Here is a 21,547-nt window from a genome sequence, read left to right as displayed (position 1 = left end):
CTGGCCAGGCCAGATCCCCTCCTACCACAGGGCCCTTGCACATGCTCGTTCCTTTATCTGCCCCTAATTATGTCCTCTTTCAGGTTTTAGCTCAAGGACTGTTTCTGGGGAAGCCTTCCTGTAACTCCGGCCCTTAAATTCCCTTGTGACCAGCATCACGGCTCAGGCCCTTTCTTGTAACTAAGTGTCCCCGTTAGATGCTGACCCCACGAGGGCAGGCAGTCTGTTGCTCTTACCAGCGTGCGCTTGTAGGTGCTCAGTAAATGCACCTCGACCACGACACTTCGGTGCCAGGCCCCAGTGCTGAGGCTTGGCATCCCACGTCTCATGGGAGCCACCTCCTGAGAGACAATCCTCCAGACGGACACACAGAGAGGCCCGGGGTCCCACAGGACGCGGGACAGCTGGGGTCTTCACCCCCCGACTCCCGTCTCCTGTCACACCCCTGGTCTACAGGACAGGTCTTGTTCTCACGAGTACACATTCCTGTCCCCCCACACGCTCGACTCCCTAACAGCCACCAAAGGGCAGGAGCGCCCGGGTTTGGTCAGGGTGGCTCCAGGATCAAGCCACGATAATGAGACGTTTCCCCGAATGTGGCTGACGTTGGACCCGAAAGAGCTTTACTCACCCCCGACTGCTAAAGTGAGAGGGGCAACATCACTCAAAGGAGTTCAGTGGCCGCGAGAATCCGAGCCCCCGGTGGCCGCAGGGCCAAGGCTTCGGGCCAGCAGCACTCCCTCACTCGGAGGGCAAGTCTCTCCAGGTTTATGTTCCTGTTCAGTGCACACACACTCACCAGTGAGCTTATCTCGAACCCTGTTAATTATCTGGATAGCTTTCTTATTTAGGGCCTCTGGCTTCACCAAACCGTCTCCAACTGGAAGACACAGAAGTAGAGACAACAGTCAGATCGGGGCGTCAGCACAGGTTCACCGGGTGCCCCTGCTCTTCTCCAATATTCACTTCTGAAACTGCCGAGTGAGTCTTCCCCCGCACCCGTCCGTGTTCGGGGCCGAGCGAGTCCACAGGCCGGCTTCTCGCCAAAGCCCCTCGCGGGCGCTCATCAGTGGTGCAGCTCCCCAGGGCGGACTTACTGAAAGAATGGATAGATTCCGGCACTGTGGTCCCTGTTTTCTTGTGGGCGGGTTCCCCAAGTTCCACACCATCCAAAATTTCTAGGAGAAAAAAGTCGATTGGCAGAACCGTCAGACAGCAAGAAGCCACGGCTGCTGCGAGCGTTTGCTCTGCTTCTTCCCACGCTGAAGTCCCTCCAACACCCGCCCTGCCTCAGAGGGGGAGGGAGAGAGAACGCTCACTATGTGTCTTGGAGATCTTACATCTCCAAGGCATGAATTCTCAAGCAAATTGCATTTTAAGTGTTCTGACAGAGAGAACAGGAGCATGAACGAATCCCTGGCGACAAAATCCATCAAAACCAAAACTGACGACAGTGTAAGGAGGACTGGCTTTCAGCAGGTCATGACCCAAGTGACACTCATGACCCAAGAGCTGTCCTTCGGAGGAATTTATACATCCTTTCTGCACAGAAAGTCCTGGGGCTTTAGGGTCACCCTCCACTGATTGTGGCCTCCAGGGGAGGAGTCCAGAAGCAGAGTATGAAGCTATTTACACACTGCCCTTCTATACCACAGGCCTTCAGAATGGACCCAGGGGCGAAAGACTTTCATGAATTACCACTGGGAACCTAACTTTGAAGCCACAGGAGAACCAGCCGGGGTAGCACTGTCTGGGGCCACCAGCACCAGCTGTCCTAGTCCCCCCGACACACCCCGATAGCACAGAGGAGTCCCCGATAATGTACTAACGAGGTGGGCCTGAGAGCTAAACCGACTAAGTCTCACATACTTTGGAGGAGACCAGCCACTTGCACAAGGTACCTGGACACCGGGAGTAGTTCAGGCAGTGTTCACAAACCCTGTCGGGGTGTCCAGGCTCGAGTCCACACCTGTTCCCACAAGCCGGGACCTCAATTTCCGGCCCAGGACACCCTCTTCCTTCTCCCCCATCCAGGAAGGCCAGCTTAAATCCCACCAGCCCAGGAGCTCCCTTCAACGACTGCTGTTCAGAGCGGTGCCCTCTTTCAGCCCCACGGCCTCTCCTGCCAGCCAAACTGCGAGCTGCTGGGTCACACGTGGACCTCACCGTTCTCTTACTAGTTCGTATACTATACAGTTTGGTCAATTCTATGATGTGACCCTGTGCTTCCCCATGGCAATCTCTGTGCGTCACTTTCCTTCTGCACTAACCTTACACATTATTTGGCTTAGCTAGGCAACTAGTTGCAAATGTTCCATAAATGTCTGTAGGGAATATTTACTTTTTTACACCTCAACAGTATTTCTCAACTTGTAGGACGTTGTTACAGGTTACGAGGGAGAAAGCAATGGGCTGGGGAGGGCGGTGCAGGGTGTGTGTGAGGGAAATAAAGTTAAACAGCTTTACTATGACACCTTTGAGAGGTTCCATACACAGACCTGCTCTGGCTCCTGGAGGGGCATTACCTTCTGGGACCCTATGCTGTGGACGCACTCTTGGGGAGTGTTTCCTATGGCTTCCCGGCCTCCTCCGCCAGCAGCGTGAATATACTCCTACTGCTTCCGCCATCCTATTCCCGAGCTGTTACCAATGCTCTAGGACCATTAATTATCTAATTAATTATCCTAGTCCCGACACCACTAAAGGGCATACTAAATACTGGCTAATATTCAGACATGCTTTTAATTGTGTTTTTATAGAGAGATCAGGCTCGGATAGTTTGATTAAAATTTCTGAGCCTTAGGTACCCACTCCATCCTGAAGGGGATGAAATAAAACATGCGCTCAGTAAATATTTCTAGACCGTCTTTCTGAAGTTAACTAAATGCTCATCAGATGCTATTTTGGCAGAATTGCTGCGGGACTGCAGCCCCGGTCAGAGCCTCTAGAAAACACGCTTCCTTCCTTCACGTTTGGCATCTGTTACCGTCTCCGCTATGCCTCCTAATAGCAATCACAAAGCTCGCCCTGTTCAAGACACTCTGGACAGAAGAGGACAGAACCTGCAGGCCCCAGGGGATGGACCCACCTACTGACTGGCCAGCAGAGTAGGAATCTGTCCTTGTTCGGGACCGCTTGTTGCCTTTGGTATTTGCTAGGGGAAGAAACAAAGAGAGGATAAACAGCACTTCAGACTTTGACTTGAAAGAAAGTTGGTTGATACGGTATTTTCTTACAGCCATAAAAATACAAGTTTACTAAAGGCCAAAGCCCCTAAGAGAGAACCCAGGATGGATCACTCAGGAGTCAGTGGGTGAGCACTGGCAGGGGCGTCCAATCCTATGGGACACTCTGTGTCGCTGAGCTGAGCTGAACTTGGACGCTGGGGACCAGACAGCCGAAGGCGAGAGTGGGACTGACTGGCAGTGGATGAGACATGGGGCTCGGTCCCCCTCTTCTGAGGAGGAGGAGCAAACGGGAGACGGGGATGCCTCTTCCCCAGCACACAACTGCTTGTGTGTCCTGTCGAGATTCCAGCTTGCTACTCTACGTGAAATCCAAACAAACACAAACCACCAGGGTTTATCCTGGAAGTACTGTAATTAATATCAATGGATGATTGGTGTGTTTTGTTCTAAGTAATAAGAAAAAATACTTGAAATTCATTTCTAGCCACTGGAACAGCTCTGTGAACACGTAACGCAACAGCCCAGTAATACAGCTCAGGTTCCAAGGTTCGTGAAATGTTCGGATATTTCCCGTTTGAGGCCCAGGCCCTCTCTGATACCCACTGTCCATCAGCCTCCAGTTCAGCAAGGGGTCGTAGACAAAGGCTTCCAGCACGGCCATGACGCTGTCCTTGTGTTCCCGAAGCACCTCCATCACCGTGTGGCACGTGATTCTGTAGTTGCCGTCCAGACCCGTAACCTGCAGGGCCCGAGCCAGTCACACAGAGGTCAGCCGCCCCCGCCCCGCCCCGCACGGCCTCAGGACCAGAAGCAAGTTGAGAGGGTCTGTCACCCGCACTAAGGAAGCAGACACAGGCCATTACTGATGTATCAGGCCAGGAATGTGGTCAGAGCCAGGGGTCAGGTCAGGCCTGGGATACGTAGGACACAAGGTCTGACGTGAAGGATGGTGAGACTCTCCAAGGTCGATCATTTCTAACACAATGAAAATACCAGGAAACAACCAGAGAACTAACCCAGGCGTTCGGGGGAACTGCTGAGACCCGGCAAGCCAGTCTGTGCAGAGCCGGTGCTGACCGTATTGGTCCCACTCCAAAGCCCTTATTCCCAGATCCACTCACCTCCATAGCATTGGTCAGCATTCTCGTTAGTCTAAATGGAATCTTCTCTGGGAATTTCTCTCTGGTCATAGCAACCTGTGGGGAAATGAAAGAGAAAAACCAAGGCCAATGGCTAGATGGTTTTCTTAACTTTCTTTTTTTTCCTTTGTTATTTTATTTTATTTATTTATTTTCCCCAGGCTAGATTGTTTTCTTTAACTAAAGCCAACAGAGGGCAGGTAGCTTTTCTTTGTATTGATTTCATTTGGGGCACAGAAATGAAGTAGCTTTAGTTTAGGGAGGGGACTTGTCACGGGGATTTAAAAACTAACTAAAAAAGAGAGAGAGACACACATACAAAGGGATAGAGGGAACAAAGAAAAAGGATAGATGTACATCACACCAGGGCTCTGGCCAGCGGGCCAATTCAGGGATGAAGATTCCTCCGCTCAGAAGGGGTGTGGACAGCGGCCCTCACCGTAAAAGGGGTTAGAGTCCAATGAGAGCAAGTATCAACGAGCATGAATTTCACTTCTGAGGTTGACTTTTTGTTGCTTTGGTAGGAGAGGCAGGGGTCAGGACAGTGCTTGTGGAACTCAAATTTGCCTGAAAGGTCAGACCACCAAAGTGTGACTGGAAAGGTGAGCTCTACATGGTGTTCTGGAACACGTGCTCACCTCAAAGCAGTCCCCAAAGTCGATGTGCAGGATCTTCCCACTCAGCCGGTCAAGCATCAGATTGGATGGGTGTCTGGGAAACAGAAGAGAGACCGTGGAGGGGTCACTAGAGCAGCACTGATGAATAAATCAACAAGGACATGATACTCCAGGCCCCATCCGCAGGCCAAAGCCAGCACCCCACCTGCGGGACACAGCCCTGCCTATTTGCCCCGTGTTGTCTTAGGCTGCTTTGGTGCTACAAGTGGACATGAGTAGCTGTGACACATCATATGGCCAGCAAAGCCTAAATTATTTCTTATCTGGCCCTTTACAGAGGAAGTTTGCTGATCCCCGCTCCAGGTCTGAAATAAAGTCTGGTGCCGGGGTCTCAGAGTGACAAGGCTCTATCTTTATCCCTCAGCACCCATCACAGGGTCCCATCTCCTGAGCCCCCAGACCCATGTAGGAAGGGTCACCTGGCTTTTGTCATTAGGAATTCTCCCGGCTCTTTTTAAAAACAAGGATTCATTGTTTTTGTGGGAAAAAATTATCTTTACTCTCAAATAACTGCACAAGACATGATCCCAGGAGAAAGGGTAGACATCAAGAAATTAATTTTTCAAAGACTTCTGGAGAGTCCATTTCTGAAATATTAACTATTTTTCTAGTCAGTACACGTGGATAAAATGTATTATGCAGAAATAATAGAAGGATCTACTTTGGTTGCTTTCAATTTCAGAAACAGAATTATTTATCTCAGCACAGTGATGACTGATAAATGTTTATTGACTCAGTAAAATCAATTGGATTCTTTAAAAAAAAATTAGATTCTTTTTTTAAAGTAAGCTCAGTGTGGCGCTTGAACTCACAACTCTGAGATCAAGAATTGTATGCTCCATCGACTGAGCCAGCCAGGAGCCCCTGACTGTGGTTTTTAACATATTAAACCAGCCTAGGGAGAAAACAGTGCCTTAGAACTAAGGTTTTTCTTCTCTTTAGTTTGCTGTGCTATTCTGTTGTGTGGATAATAAAAAAACACTAAAGCTGATGCTGAAAATAAGACCTGAAGGTATAAAATACAATTATTTTCCAAATGGTCATAAATCTTAGTAGGAAATAAAAGGAAATTGTTTAAGAAAAGTACAATGCAGAAAAAGACTTCGAAAACAAAATCAATTTACTCACCTATCTCCCAGGCCCAAAATATACCCAACCATGGACATGACCGCTAAAGAGCGGGTGTAGTTGGTTCTTCGGTCAAACCATACCTGGAACACAGGTGTGCACATGAACCGGGGCTCTGGACGCTAAGTAGCTTCAACATAATTACACCTCAATCAGTTGTTTCTTACGTTCCATCAGTAGCCAATTAATAACATATAGTGGAATAAAGATCTCATTTATAATTGGAACAACAATAAACTATGCTTGGAATAAACTTAGAGATGTACAGAACCTAGATGAATAAAAAAATTAACCTTTGCTTAGGAATATAAAAACCCAAGTAAATGAAAATATCGTAAAAATGTAAAAACCTTCCAAATTATTTGATACACTGAATGTAATTCCCCTTAAAATTCCGTAGTACTTTTTTGGGGGACCATGACAGAATGATCCCAAAATTTATTTGGAAGAAGAAAAAATTAAAATAGCCAATGAAAAGAGACTTTTTTTTTTTTTTTAAAGATTTTATTTATTTATTCATGAGAGACAGAGAGAGAGAGGCAGAGACACAGGCAGAGGGAGAAGCAGGCTCCATGCAGGGATCCTGGGTCCCCAGGATCGCGCCCTGGGCCAAAGGCAGGTGCTAAACTGCTGAGCCACCTGGGCTGCCCGAAAAGAGACTTTTCATTAATAGTTGTATTAATAGTATGGGACTCGAGGAAAAACAGGCTTAGAGAGATTAATGAAATAAAACAGAAGCTCCAGAAAGAATCCAATGGCATAAAAATATTTTTCGTATAAGAATAATGGACTCTCGAGCAGCCTGGGTGGCTCAGCAGTTTAGTGCCGCCTTCAGCTCGGGGTGTGATCCTGGGGTCCTGAGATCGAGTCCCACGTCAGGCTCCCTGCATGAAGCCGGATTCTCCCTCTGCCTGTGTCTCTGCTTCTCTCTCTCTCTCTCTCTGCCTCTCATGAATAAATAAATAAAATCTTAAAGAAAAAAAAAAAGAGTAATGGTCTCTCTTAAACAGCAGAGAAAGGGTGGATTATTTGGTGGATACTGTGGTGTTGGCTCAAAAAAATTTTTTTTAAATCTTAAATCCTGAATTGAGCCAAAGATTTAAATGGAAATACAGATTTTATAATAAGTACAAGAAAATGAATGTAAAAAGATATATAACCTTGAGGTGGGGAGGGCCTTTCCAAATATAAAGCCAAAGGCAGAAACTTCAAAGAAAATGATCAAAATTCAATAACTTCTAACTTTTAAAAATGCCCATATGCCAAAAACAAAACAAAAATCCCAAGCCAAGAAATATACCATAACAAAATTAAAAAGACAAATAAGCAGGAAATTTCTAACATATATGAAAAAGATTTAATATCCTTAGTATAAAAGCAGCTCAAATATTATTGTAAGAAACAGGAGAAACATGAATTTACTAAATCTGTATCTGCTAAACCGCATGGCTCACCCGCCTAATTTCTGTTAGAAAGGACTGCACATAACCTACAGCTAGTGGTCGCAAAGAAGAGTCCAGCAACAAACGCCCGTGAACAAACACAAAAGCCAGTCCCACTAGGAGCGAGGGGGCCCGAGGGCAGAGGGGTGCACGTACCTCGGAGCTAGGGCTTTTCAGCCACAGCAGCTTGGCCAGGTCGTCCCCGGCTGTGTTGTTGACGGCGTGCTCAAACACCTCCACCTTCTGCATCAGCGTCAGGTGATCGTAGTCTGGAGCCATCTGCATCAGGACACAGCATTCTGAGAGCAGCCCCAGCCTAGCAGCTTAACCCCAGGAAGAGGCGCCGCTCTGGGCCCGGGCAGAGCTGGGTTCTGATGGCACCACCCGAGTCCAAAGGAAAAGGAAGTAGGAATGGTGCGAAAGGAAAAACACGGGTGTGGCCCCTCGAACCTGCTGACCACGGGAAGTGCCAGGGGCTCCGGGTAAGTCAGCAGGCAGGGCCCACCCGAGCACAGGCCGGAGTACAGCCTGCTGGTATGAATGAGAGCCCTGGAGGCATCAGGGTTCTGAGTAACACACCAGTCTCTTTCTTAGGACCTGCCTACCTACTAACGTCATTTCCTCGTGTGACCAGTGCCCTGTATACATTAGGTGTTTGGTCCACACACGCTGCTTGATAAACACCGTCCAGTCTCCCCTCGAATGCTGAAAACCCAGTTTCTGGGCCTTAGGGTTCTGTGTCTCAGAGGTGATCTGCTTTAGGACTCACTTCATTGAATCTCCTTCAGTAGACAATTCTCCCAAACAGATTCTTCGGTGTTGTACACACAGAAGAACGACGAGCAGCTGCGTTCAGATTTCTCAACTTGGGAGTTGGGGTTAAGGCACTGGGTTTGGCAGCCTCATCACATACCCGCAACATGATGCGATGCTCGATGTTGAGAAGGATCTTCTTTTTCTCTCTGTAGTCCCGGATGAGGGCGTGCAGCGTGTCGCAGTGGGGGACCCAGCCAATGAGGCCCGAGTTGGTTGATAAGGGGATGACAGCGTACCTCTGGATGCTGGGGTTATGGGACAGGAAACGGGCCCACTCAGCACACACGGAAGCGGGTTGAAGGACGCACCCTGCACAGGGCTGAGCACCACCAGCCTCCTCAACCTGCCTGATGAACTCACAGCCCCGGGGGAGCAGCCTCGTGATGATTTCTAAGCCAAAACAACCTCCCAGCATAATACCCACGTTCTTAACAGGAAGAGGAGGAAGGGAGCAGGGCGGACGGGGAAAAGTGAAACACCCCAGATGCACAGCATCTCTAGTCTAGTGGCCATGGGCTGTTCCATTCCAGACCCTCTTTCTGGTGGCTGTTTCAGGCATTTCCCTAGAAAGTACGCTCAAAGTATGGATAATTCCTCTTGTTGTGTTTGACACCTTGGCTACTGACGACTTCCTGTCAGGTACGTTCGTCTATAGCTGATTTCGTGAAGGGACGTGAGCACATGGATGGGAAGTAAGGAAACCCTAGAAGACGGGTCAGATCGCTGCCCACCCCCACGCAGCACCGCGTCCTGGATACCTGAGGTTCTTGCGAAGAGACGTTGGGTCATTGGCCAGAAGGGTGTTCACCAGGCCGAAGAGCTGCATCACCCGCTCATCCTGCCGCAGGTCTTCGTGGCCCTTCAGGAGGAAAACAAACTCATGCCCGTTGCTGCCTGTGAGGAAGGTGGGAGCAGTTAGCACAACCAGCCCGGTACCCACAAGCTCCCAGAGACTACACGTTCCCTACCCAGCCCTATTTCCGCACAAATGCAAGAAAGTTCCCTAGAACTGATGCAAAGAATGGCCCTGCTCTTGATGTTCCCAATGAAATGTCGGTCAAATTAAAAACAAATACAATAAAAAACAGCCCTGTCCAGGGTCCCCGGGGGGCTGAGGCAGGTAAGCGCCTGCCGTCCGCTGAGGTCATGGTCCCGGGTCCCGGGTCCCAGGATGGAGCCCTGAGAGGGACTCCGAGCAGGGAGTCTGTTTCTCCGTCTCCCTCTGCTCCCCTGCCTGTGCGCTCTTTCTGTCTCAAGTAAATAAATACAATCTTCAAAAAGCAATGAAATAAAAACAGTTCTATGAAGATCAGGCGTGAGTGTGCACAGGGAGGCCATTCTGGATGCTCCCTCACAAGCCACTGTCTGCCCTTCTCGGTCTTGCTGGGGCCTGTGCAGCCTGAGCCCTAGAGACCGGGTCGCCCACCTTCCCAGCTGGGCCAACGGGGATACTGGCGGGAGGGAGGTCAGAGGGTGGGAGAGGGAGAAGCCAAGGGTTTGCCCCTGTCAGCCGGCCGGGCTCCCGTTCTAGAAGGTAGCAGAGTCCCCCCATCCGGGCTGTACTACTGGCGATGGCCTCTTTCCAGGTCGTGTGCTCTCAACAGGCTCCCCGGCCTTTCGGGCCAGGCGGGGGCGTGAGTCACAGCTTCCCACTGTGGGTTCTCTTGACTCTGTTCACAGCTTCCCTGGGAACAGGTCCTTCATCCGGGTCTCTGAGCAAATACCGTGGAGAGCCCGACTGACCCGTGTGTTCGTCCCAGGAGATGCCGGCCCACGGAGAGGCGGTCACTCGTGCCACGACGAACCGTGCTGAGTAACTACTGCATTTAAAACGCATGAGCCGTACGAGAGGAGAGAGCCCTCAAAGGGCCGCCAGGGCATCTGGATGTCCTGCAACTGCCCAGGTGCTCACGGAGCTCCCATGAGAACCCATTTCCACATCAGTTTGTTTCTCTTACAGAGTCATTTCCCACAGAGAGATACCCTGATGGTAAAAGAGAACATTCAAGAGCCCAGGAGCCCTTTCTTCAGCCCTGCTTGTCACCTGCCACACCTGCTGCACCATGTCAGTCCCCTGCAGTGCCTGCTGCCCCAGCTGCCCAGGCTGCACACCCTGCACGGCAGTGAGGCTTCCCATAAGCACGCACAATGGTCCGAGCACCAGGAGTCCGGAGGAGGATGCATGGACCTCTATTTCCCTCTCCACGGACACGGGAGAGGAGGGATACGAACGGCGAGCCGTGATTTCAGAAAAGTGGGGAGAGGTTCAGCCAGGGTGGGAGGGAGATGCAGGAGGCGGAAGCACACGTGTCCTTACCCATGAGCGTCAGCTTCCGGGGCCTCTGCTTGGAGGTGATGACCTGCAGGGACGGTGCTATGGACTGAATGCGAATGATGGGCTGGTTGGGGTCGTACGTTCCCGGCACGGCCAACTCAAGGTCCCGGCACATCAGAAGTTTGGGGGAAACATACTGCAGTTCCAGGGAGGTGAGCTGTGGATAATTACCACGGGGGTTAGCTTTCTGCCTCCAGGGAGGAGTGTAAATGCAGTCTAGGTCCTTCTCAATGGATTGCTAGTGGCAATGTCTTATCCCCACGTCTGCAGACAGCAGTGAGACCAGGTGCTTCGCAGTGAGGGCCAGGACGCTCTCAGCAAGAGAAGGGGCGATGACAGTTAATGCTGCTGGAACCGGACGTTCCTACCTGAGGCAGCTGCTTGGAGATCCGTCTGAACACGTGGTAATAGAGGTCCCAGGCCTGGGTGAGGTCCTTGACGTTCCCGGATTTCATGTACTTCCTGCACCACTCCTGGGCCTCCATTAAGTCTCGACCATATGCCTGCGGGAAGGCAGGGTGCAGACTCAGCCGCAGGTGAACCCCACGCACACAGCACAACTGCTCGGGCACGCGCTGCAGCGGCCGGACTCTGGCCCTCAGCCAGGCTCAGCAAGGGTGCAGCCCAGTCCTGGAGGCCCCCGCGTCAGGATGGCTCCCGGGCGCGGTAAGGAGAGGCAAGACGACCTCGGGAAGAACCTTGTGGTTTTCCGGGGAAAGCCTTGGAGGGTTCTCATAAGCTGGTGACAACGAAACTGCTGGGGTTTCTATGTTCTGCGACCTCCGTCAGAGTACGTTTTACTCAAGTCAGCACGAGGGCCGGGGGAAAGGGGTCTGGTACGGGCTTTGGGTCATGCCACGCCGTGCTTTCCTATCCCTTACCTGATTAAAAGATGTTTCCTTCAGAGTCTGGGGGCCCCGTTCCATCATAGCATGCAGGGGCTCCAGCACCTCAAACATGCCTTTCACGTTCCTCTCCCCAAAGTACAAACGTGACGCTTCTTCCAGGCCTTCGTGCCACATCTCGTGCCAGAGGATGGCCACGCGGATGAGCTCCTCACTCACCTGGACCAAAGTGGGGAGGGAGGGAAGGCGGACGATGAGCCCCCTCAGAAAGGCCCGTCTTGGAGACAGGAGCACCGTTGTGAGGAAGAGTCTCCCTGAAGACGTCGGCTAGGTGGTGGGTCGGCAAAGCCCCGCACTGCCCCCCGCCTCACCATCATGGCCTGCTGGACCAGGGTGTTGCTGTGCTCGCACATGTTCTTCAGAATCTTGTTGGCTGCGTTGTGGCGGGCCGTCGTGGTGGATTTAGAGGCCACGGTCAGGGGGTAGATGAGGGCCTGGGGCGGACACAGAAAGAACCCTCGCACACTCTCACTCTTGGGAGGACAAGAGAGGTGGAGAGGGTGCTGCTGACACTCATTTGAGGCCACCCGGCCGGGGCCACTCAACCTTGGGGTGGGTGGGGGCACCTTCTCTTGAGGGAAGCCCCGGGGCCGGGGCCTGGCAGCCGGACAGACGGGATGCCTGGCTCCTCGTTCCTGCACTGTGTCTCGAGAGCAGCTCTAGGGAAGGCTGCGATCCGGATCAAGAGGATCCGGATCCGCGGTTTGAGGAGAAACTGCCCCGGGGGCCCACATACCTGGGGGTGGTACCGGCCAATGTCTGTGAGAAGCTGGTGAATGAGGCGGCCCACCAAGGGCCGAGGCGTATCGATTCTCGCAATGAGCTGAGGTATAACCTGGCATTCGGAAAGACACGGTACGCAGCGCGTGAGATGCAGAAACAACTAGTTACGCTTCTGGGCAATGACCCGCTCTTGAAACTTGTTTGTGGGAGATGCTGTTAAGCTCTGAAACGGGTCACTCCCTTCAGTTCTCTGGGAGAAACTAAAGAAGATACGGGGTCTCGACCTTGGGACTGAGCCCCCTCTTCCCACTGTTCACCAAACACCGTGTGATGCGAGGGGGAGAGAGCAGGGGGGAGACCCGAGCCAGCCTCACCTGTAACCAGGTGTCGATCTGGATCGCTTTCACCCCCTCCACCAAGGCTTCGTTTACATCCGGCCAGTGACCATAGTCAAACCATAAGGTGAGGACTCTGGAGAAGAAAAATGAGAAAAATCACAGAAAATTTACTTTCTCACTTTTGTCTGTTTGGTTTTCTATCTTTAAGACTTGAAAAAAGACTAATCGGTGAAGGGGCATCTAGGTGGCTCAGCTGCTTGGGCGCCCAACCCTTGATTTTGGCTCAGGTCATGATCTTAGGGTCCTGGGATCAAACCCAGAGATGGGCTCCACACTCAGTGTGAGTTTACTTGAGCTTCTCTCCCCACCCCCACCTCTCCCTCCCCCCCTCACTCTCTCTCTCACTCTTTGTCTCAAATAAATAAATCTTTAAAAAAAAAAAAAGAAAAGGAATAACTGGCGGGGCCTCAAATCAGTGGTTTCCCCGCCCCAGACACGGTTCCCCTGTCTGGTGTCAGGACAGTGGTTGGCGATGGTCGTTAGTACTTGGCTCAACACAAGGAGGAGCATCCCAAGGGAAGGCTTACTTTATTCGAGATAATAGAGGGATCAGCGTGGCGTGAGCTCAGAAATCTCACAGATGAGCCCAGGGACGGTCCACGGACAATGTTTGCACATACAGAAAGCCATCTGTGGACCCGTGGCAACGGGGCAAACGTAGGACTTGGCTGTCCTAGTCACCCCGTCGTCTGCCGACCGGTCAGTCTGTGCCCTTTGTGTCGGCCTAAGTGGCCTCTAAAAGCTAAGGGGATCTCAGCACGACTGCCACAAACAGCTGCGCCGCCTCCTGCAGAGCCGAGCGCACTCCCACTCCCACTCTCAGGCCACGCCTCCCCCTCGGCCTTGGCAGGTGCAGGCTGCTCAGCGGCTACCCGGGGACGTGCTCATCGGGTGGGGAAGCAGAAGGGGACGTCGCGGTATTCTGTGTTCTGCTGCACGCATGGCCTGGCGGGGTCCCGCCCTCCTCTGATACCTCAGTGTGTCCTGGAGGTTGTTGCCTCGTGACAAGGAGATGGAACGGAAGAAGCCCTGGACGGCGGGGACCGTGTACATCAAGAGGGTCTTGGACAAATCCTGTTGGAACACACACGCCTGCCTTAGTGTTCTCAGCTGCCAAAGGGGCCTGACTGCACACTAACTGTCCCCGCCCTCAGAGATGCGACGAGGTTAAAGCAGTTACTGCGCCAGAAGCCTCTGGATTAGCAGCTGGCACGCAGCAGGCTCGCAGGAAATGCCAGCTGTGTCACGATCCCTATCATTGCAGGTTCGTGGTGGCTTCCTAAGCGGGCTGAGGCGGATCACGCGGCTCCCCGGGACTGCTGGCCACCCCGGGTCACTGGACGGACAACCGGAGGGGAGGGGGCCGCACGGGCAGAGGACGGATCCCGCGGGCCTCCGTTCTCAGGGGGAGCCGCACATGTGCACGGCCACCCACGCGCTCACAGGTGCAGGCTTTATGGGGATGACCTCATTCTTGTGGGAAGAAGGACCAGAAACTCAGTCTGCAGCTCGGGGGCTAGAGCCGCGCCTCAAACAAACACACGCGCGGAAGCTCCGTCTCCAACAGCGCCGGGTGGCAGAGAGGCCACACCGTCCGCCTGGTGGGGCCCCTCAGGGTGAAGCCCAGGCTCCTCCAGCGCCTTCCGCTCCTCGGAGCGCCTGCTGCCCCGCTCAGTCCTCGCTGGGGGAGGAGGGGAGGGTACCTCAGTGACCTTCTTCTGCAGAGGAGACGGGGTGGGGCTGTTCTCGGTGCTCTCGGCCTCACTCTCGCTGTTGCTGCCCTCGGTGCTGGTGGCCGTGGCCGTGGCCGTGGCTGCTGTGGTGGCGGCGGTGGTCGTGCTGGTGATGTTGGCCCCGCTGGCGTGACGCAGCTTCTTCTTCTCGTCCCGGGCTTGGTTCTGGTGTTTGTAGTGCAGCACAGCTTCAAAGTTCATCACCGCCCACGCATGCCAGGCCTGGTGGGGCGAGGGACGAGGAGGCTTGAGCGCCAAGGCCCTTAGGAGCACGAGGCTGAGGCCGAGGCCGAGGAAGGGCGCGGGGACTGCCCTTCTCAGTGGCCAGCAGAGCAGAGCCTCCCTCCACTGGAACCCTCGGGGGCGGGGCCCCTTCCTAGCTTCAGCCTGACTCGTTCACGAGGCCCTTAGGGCCTCAGGACTGCGGCGAGGGCTGCCGGGGAGGGCACCCGAGAGGAGCGAGCCAGGCACTTGCGTCGGGGACCTTGTGGTCTGCAGGGCAGGGGGCCTGCAACCCGAGGGCAGGCACATGTGAGGGGCAACGGGAGACGGACGCCGGGCAGCCCAGGGTCAGGGAAAGCTTCGTAGGAAGCAGGGATCTGGGGTAGGGACCGAGGACCAGCCTTCGATGGACAAAGTAGGGGACAAGAGGACAGCAGCAGGGACTTCCTGGCCTGGGGAGGTCAGGGATGAAGACGCAGGGTGGCCCGCACTGGGCGGCTCACAGGAAGCCAATCAACAGATCCGACTGGAGTGCGGTCCGTGCAGGAGGGAGGTGAGGGGGAGGGTTAGCAGAGTGGCAGGGTCGGATCGTGGACGGGCTAACATATTAGGCCGAGGATATTAGGCTGAGGAGGTCCCGTTTCGTTCTAGGTTTTAAAGATCCCTTTGGCAGCCGCATAGGATGCGCTATGCGAGAGAGCACAGGTGTAGGGGTGATGAACGTCGTAATCGGGTCCTAGGTCAGTGGGAAGGTAGTGGTCAAGAGCCTGCCACGGGGGAATGTGTGTCATCTGTCCAGCTCGCCCACCGGGTCCGTGGTGGCCTGTGCGAGAGCATGTCCACGCTCTGCAGTTGTGAGCTGCAGCGACACGAGGGCACAGCACGGCCTGGTGTAGACGGCATGGGGCACACTCTGGTTTGGGGCCCCGTGAGTTTGCAGCTGCGGCAGGACACTAAATGCTCCACTGAGTCGGGCTTTCTGGAAAACCGGGAGATTCCTTTGCATCCTTTGCTAAAACCTTTACCACAAATGTGTCCATTTTTCCACCCAAGCAGAGAAGGTTGGGTCAGATCGTGGATGAGTAACGACCCCGCAATGACCCAGCTCAGTCTCCCCTCAGCTTCACTTACTCAACAAGCAGCTCTTCTTCATCCACTACCTGCCGGGCACCGAGCCTGACACACCTGGGACCACACCACTGACAGCGACACAACATCAACCCCGAAGGGACCCGCACAGGGAAAACCTGAAATTCCCGGAGCCATTTTTTTCCCTCATAATCTGTTTCTTTTCTGAGATCTGAATGAAGGAAAGTAATCTGGTTGGAAGACACCTACTGACTGGTGAGGGGCCGGCTACTCCAGGGTTTACCGGATGTATTTTTGCAGCCTAGGGCGGAAGCTGTCCTAGATACAGTGGCTACTGCTGGTAGCACGGAATGGGCGTGTTTCAGATCAGAAGGAAGCACGCCTCCATCGGGAGAAGACTCTTACTGTAGAATGCTTCTGCGTCCTCAGATGCACGTTTTGATCTCAGAGGGTTTAATTCACAAAGTACTAGCAAGTTAAAGAAATACTGGAAAGAAACCCACGACGTCTGCTACAGCGAGCAGCTGTGACCGCAGGCAGGTCCCTCGGGAAGACCTCCCTCCTCCCCCAGTCAACCGCATCTCTGATACATTTTCTAATTCTGTTTACCTTCCTGGAAAGTTTCCTATGGCATAACAGGATGTTACCCTGAGCTTTCCAATAAAAATAGAGAAAGTGAAGTTCTTAGATGAGGAGCAGGCAGGGATGGAAATCAGGAAGAAGCCGGGAAGGAACAGATGACCCAAGGGAAGATAAAGTTCCAGAGATTAACCATGTGTCCAGATGCTCGCAGGAAAACAAGCAGCCGAGTCTAGAAGACAACAGCATTCCCCAGTGCCACACACAGAATGACGCTGTGATGCCGTGTTCTGCAAATCAAAGACCCCATCAAGCTTCCTGCATCCATCTAGCCTGTACAGGGCTCCGACACACTGGTTCCTGGCACACAGACAAGCAAATTCACCGCCTCGGCCGGCACCCGCCAGGCTGTGCCCTGGACCACAACAGCGCAGGCTGCTGGGCGCTGGGGTCCCCACCCGGAGGGGGGCACCGCTGGGGACCCCGGGCTGGTTCGGGCTTACCTTGTACCAGCTGCGGTCATGCTCCGTGGCAGCGCTGTAGTACTGCAGCACCTTGGGGATTGTGCTCTCGTTGATGCCCTGAAGGTTCAGCTGCCACTCCCCGAGTTTCAGGAAACACCTGAAGACACAGAGACCACCCCCAGGTTGCTACCCCCTCCCGCAGCCGCCCCCGGCCCCCAGGAGAACAGCCCATTATGTCTGAGGAGCGTGAACGCCTCCTTGGTATTATGCTGGCTCCCAGGAAGCAACCTGATGGAACTCCCAGGGTTCTCAACCACACGGAAGGAAAAAAATGGGCCTTAGGGATGCGTTTTTAACGTTTCACCTCTTCCCCTCGACCTTTCAATGCCAGCATAAGTCAGCACCTGGTACGGGGAGGTTGGTGTGGACCTACCCACACTGACATCACTTTTTGGTGGGTGTCGGCTGCTGAGTCACTTTTCCTATTGATCGCTACTGGCTTCCCCACTTAGCCCTTCTCCTCCGCTTACAATGATAACCGATAGACCACAGAGCAGCCTGTTACAGATGCGTTATCTCTAAGAGACCATATTTATGATGGTATTAACGCCAGCATTACTGACTGCTACTCTCTTCCAGACACGGCTCTAAATGGTTGAAGTGTTTGTTCCATTAACCCTCACACCGCCCTCTACCACCCTCACAACGAGGAGCTCTCATCATCCCCTCTGCCTAAGATGAGGAAACTGAGGCACAGAGCAGTTAAGTGACCCATTGAAAGTCACACCTCAAAGCAGCAGCACAGCTGGCATTTGCAGAAAGGAGTCTGGCTCTAAAGCCAGACGCCAGGAGGACAGCAGCACAGGGGTGCTCTAGGGCTGCCGAATCCTGGGAAAACAGCAGCAGAAGCTCTGGTGCAGCACGATTCTGTGGCTGCCTGGGGTCCCTACTGCAAAGGCCAGAGGGGGGTCAGCAAGCCACAGCCCAGGGAGCCTTGAGCATTCCTGCTGCGCTGTGGAGGCTGCTGCTGTTGGGGGGACAGGAGTATGACTGGCCCTGGGCACCAGCGGGGACCTCACCGGGCCATGAGTTTGTGCAGCTCTTGCTTGTGCTGCTGGTCCTCGGTCGCGATGGCATGCTGCGCTTGCTGCTGCATGGTCTGCACGAAGTGCTGCATGTGCTGGAAGGCATCGATCTGCACGGGATAAAAGCACGGGGTGCTGCTTGGCATTCGAGCTCGTCTCACAGGAAAGGACCCCCCTTCAGCTCACGAGCAAGTGAGCCAACCCCCTCCCGCAACCAGGAGAGCACCTTGGAGCACAGGGAAAGGGTCCCCTAGGACAGGCATGACGCTGGAAGACGGTTGGGCTTTTCAAGAAGACTCTCCTTGGCTAACTGTACCACTATTTAATAAGCCTTGGAAAAGCTACTGGCCTGGTTCCCTCGAAATAACGATTCATAGGAAGAAATGTGAAACAACTGCTTACTGCACCATCATCACGTTGCCCGCGGGGAAACCAGGCTCATGGGGGACTGTTTCGAGCCGGTAAAACTTTTAATATTTGTACCTTGGACACCCCAGCAGAGCCCAAACTATAGTTTTAAAAATCCAATAGAAGCCTCAGTACCCAAATAACACAGAGATGGGGTGAAGTCCCTCACCCATCCATCCAAGTGAAGCAGGGGGAAGACACTGGCTGAGCAGACATGTAGCTGACCGGGGAGGCTTGGGAGCAAAACCTTCACAGCCTCCTCAGGCAGTTTGATCTATTTACACTGCGGGACTCGATACAAAGGGAGCAGAGGCACTTGGGCTGGGAACAGGGGGCTGAACAGGGAAGAGCAGAGTCACAGAGCCAGAGATCTCGGAGCTACCAGCCATCGGTAGAAGCCCACACGTCCGCACATGCAAGCATCTTGATAAACGGGGTCTATGCTATTTTTAATGAACTTCACAGGTGGAAACAGAGCATATAGATGTGAAAAGCTCCCATGGGAAAAACGGTGGAATGTAAATCCACAACACAGGGAGGGGAAATGGTATGTGAGAGAAAGTGAAGAAAGAGGCGATGTGTTCTTTGCTGCAGAAGAAGAGGGGAAAAATCAATACTTCAAATAAGTAAGGTCAGAATGGTCTCCTTCCACTTTTTTAAAAACTAGAAACACGTCGGCAATGATGGTCTTGAAGGAAAACAAAACTACCTGGCTTGGGGGCCAGGGCTAACCTCAGATACTTTCCAACTGTAAGGAATTAATTGGCCTCAAGAGACAGGGCTCACCCCAGAGCCAGAGCGACGTGATGAACAATTTATCAGGCAGCTAATCCGAGCAAGGGGACGGGGCAGACACACAGATGCTCCGACAGCTAACAGGACACCTGTCCCCCTCAGACAGCTGCCGTTACAGGGTTCCATTACTCACCCTGGCTTTGAAAAATGAACTACATTAGCAGCCTGCACCTGGAAGTGATACATGCTCCTTTATTTTTTCCTCTACGAGAACTGCACTGACCGGACTTAAATTTGATTGGAAAGGGAAAAAAAAGAACCAAGAGGAAGCACCAGAAACATCAACCACGCAAAAGGGGACTGGTAGGTAAGTCGGTGCACTGAGCACCAAGCAGGAGCTCTGACACCGGGGCTGTCGGGGGCCTGCGAGCTCCATGTCGCTGGCAGTCCAGACAGTTTAGATCCTTTTCAGGAGACTCAACAGGGCACTGAACAAAAATTAAATTGCCCAAGCCGGGAGGGCTGCATAGTAGCTTGGATTTGAAGCTCAGTACTAATTTATCCAGCACAGAAGAATCCATATCCTTCCACTCCGTGGCATGGAGGCCGCTTATTTTCAAGGAATTCAAAGTGTTCTATTAAAATATTCTTTTCTCCACCTCCAGGAAGCAAGGAAGGGAAAAACTGATTTTTTTTTTCTGTCACGGATGAAGGAAAGGACTGGTCACTCAGAGGAAGGGGCTTCTCCGTGCCCAGAGTTCAGCTGCACGTTGTATTCCTGGTTTGGGGATAAGATCAGCGTCCTCAGCTTAGTGAAATTTCACAGAAGGACTGGCCTGTCTCTAGATTCCGGAAAACAGAGCACATACACCTACGGCCTGACACCTCATGCGGGGCAAAACACCACTGTTTACTGAACTGTCTGTGGTGGAGGAACGTAAAGCTCAGAGAAGGGCTTGTTCACTAGCACGACTGCTGCTACGTAGCTGGTCCTCTGAGTAACTGCCGCACTCCTGCGAAGACGTGGCACCTCTAGCTCTGGGCTCGGGGTTCAAGCACCTAACTTGAAAGAGGTTTCTAAATTTCTAATGCATGTCGTTTCATGGCCTCCCATCAGGAGGCCACAGCGTGGAGAGGTCGGGCTGTGGTCGTACGCTGGAAGAAGCCACTCCCTGGCTGACACATTAGCCAGGAGGCTCCTGCTGCCTGCCCTTCAGCAGGACGTTCAAAGACTTGGACGCTGTACATAGGAAGGAAACCAGACTACACTCAGATCCAGCACCTTCTGTTTTTCTCATTTGCCTGGAGGAAGGTCAGGCTTTAATCAGAACTGCTCTGGCCTGGGAAGTTTGCAGAAGACTTACAACCAAACCAAACCAAACCCCTAAAAACTACAAAAGAAAACAAAGCCCCCAAACGACACACGTGGAGAATGCGGGTCGTTACTACTGAAGTGAACCCACGTCGAAGATCCAGGGCTGCGGGGCAGGTTCCTGATCCCACTCTCAGTGGCTTTCCCAGGCACAGAGTCAGCCGCCCAAAAGAGGAGTCCAATTCTGGACACGGTCCTGGATTTCCTCGAGCAGGCCCTCCACAGCCACGGCCGCGGTGGTCGCTCTGTGCAGGCCCCACCACGGGGACCAGAGCTGGGACGCTCTCTCCGCCTGGTAAAGGGGATGAGGAGCCAAAGCAGGTGCTGATTTTGCCTCCAGGGCCAACTTTTCGTTAATCATCACCATCATCCAGGGAGACCATTTCAAAAAATAAAACCAAAACCCACACCAGGAACCACCTCTATTTCCCTGTCCAGGGAAGGACTCGTCTGTAAATAAAGTTAAGAGGAATTCTATGCTGGCTCCAAGAAGACGCTCCCTACTGGATTCAGCATCATACCCTGGGTGTTGCTGCCTCTGAATCCCAACTGATGATTGGAAAGGAGACGAGGAGTCTGAAAAACCAAGTTGGTCTTGTGAAATCTCTAGTCTATGTTTTCACAAATACGCTGCATTTTTGGTACCGAACGGCCCACCTTCTCTTGGCGGTATGTTCCAGCATCCTCTGTCTGCTAATGGGTATAACCGTGGCCACACCCTATAGTTGGATCAATGGTATACGTGCATGCCTTCGAATAGGATTCACTTTCGAAATCAGGGCAAACAGCTTCCTAACAGGAGCAAACTCCCTGGCACCCGGGTTTGGATGCTGTTTCCTTCTGGGCCCCAAGGCTGTGAGAAGCCGGTTAGCGAGCATTCTGGAGAGTTGTGGTCTACTGTTGGATGGATGGGGATACAGACCTTGCGAGTGCTCTTCCACATGTTTTTCATGTAGGCGTAGGTCACCTGAGGGTGCACTGTTGGCAGAGGATGGTCAAGCTGCCGAGATGGGTCGACTCCCAGGAGCAACACTAAGGTTTTATGAGCAAGGGCCTTAAGAAGGAGAGGGGCCGGTTATGAAGAGAAGGGGACCGGGAGCGCCGTCCCC

At 52.9% G+C, this 21,547-nt stretch overlaps 1 protein-coding gene across 2 annotated transcripts in view; it reads right to left on the bottom strand.

Moving 5' to 3' along the window:
- The window catches only part of MTOR (mechanistic target of rapamycin kinase), a 120,087-nt gene that overhangs the window by 2,604 nt on the left and 95,936 nt on the right, over positions 1-21,547 (bottom strand). For both annotated transcript variants that reach the window (XM_025477154.3, XM_049107286.1), the window contains exons 36-56: positions 21,361-21,492; positions 17,918-18,033; positions 16,878-16,995; positions 14,455-14,706; positions 13,725-13,825; positions 12,728-12,824; positions 12,367-12,465; positions 11,942-12,064; positions 11,607-11,789; positions 11,094-11,228; positions 10,708-10,882; positions 9,149-9,284; positions 8,488-8,635; positions 7,731-7,853; positions 6,133-6,215; positions 4,966-5,038; positions 4,310-4,384; positions 3,792-3,927; positions 3,089-3,154; positions 1,098-1,178; positions 800-880 (exon numbers count right to left, since the gene is read on the bottom strand). In XM_025477154.3, the coding sequence (XP_025332939.1) occupies positions 800-880; positions 1,098-1,178; positions 3,089-3,154; positions 3,792-3,927; positions 4,310-4,384; positions 4,966-5,038; positions 6,133-6,215; positions 7,731-7,853; positions 8,488-8,635; positions 9,149-9,284; positions 10,708-10,882; positions 11,094-11,228; positions 11,607-11,789; positions 11,942-12,064; positions 12,367-12,465; positions 12,728-12,824; positions 13,725-13,825; positions 14,455-14,706; positions 16,878-16,995; positions 17,918-18,033; positions 21,361-21,492 (2,533 nt within the window). The remainder of the gene's footprint in view (positions 1-799; positions 881-1,097; positions 1,179-3,088; positions 3,155-3,791; positions 3,928-4,309; positions 4,385-4,965; positions 5,039-6,132; positions 6,216-7,730; positions 7,854-8,487; positions 8,636-9,148; positions 9,285-10,707; positions 10,883-11,093; positions 11,229-11,606; positions 11,790-11,941; positions 12,065-12,366; positions 12,466-12,727; positions 12,825-13,724; positions 13,826-14,454; positions 14,707-16,877; positions 16,996-17,917; positions 18,034-21,360; positions 21,493-21,547) is intronic.

This window comes from Canis lupus, chromosome 2, assembly GCF_003254725.2.
Source record: "Canis lupus dingo isolate Sandy chromosome 2, ASM325472v2, whole genome shotgun sequence".
Lineage (NCBI taxonomy): Eukaryota > Metazoa > Chordata > Mammalia > Carnivora > Canidae > Canis > Canis lupus.
Note: the sequence above shows the minus strand (reverse complement) of the source record. Positions and strands in the feature narration are given on the sequence as shown.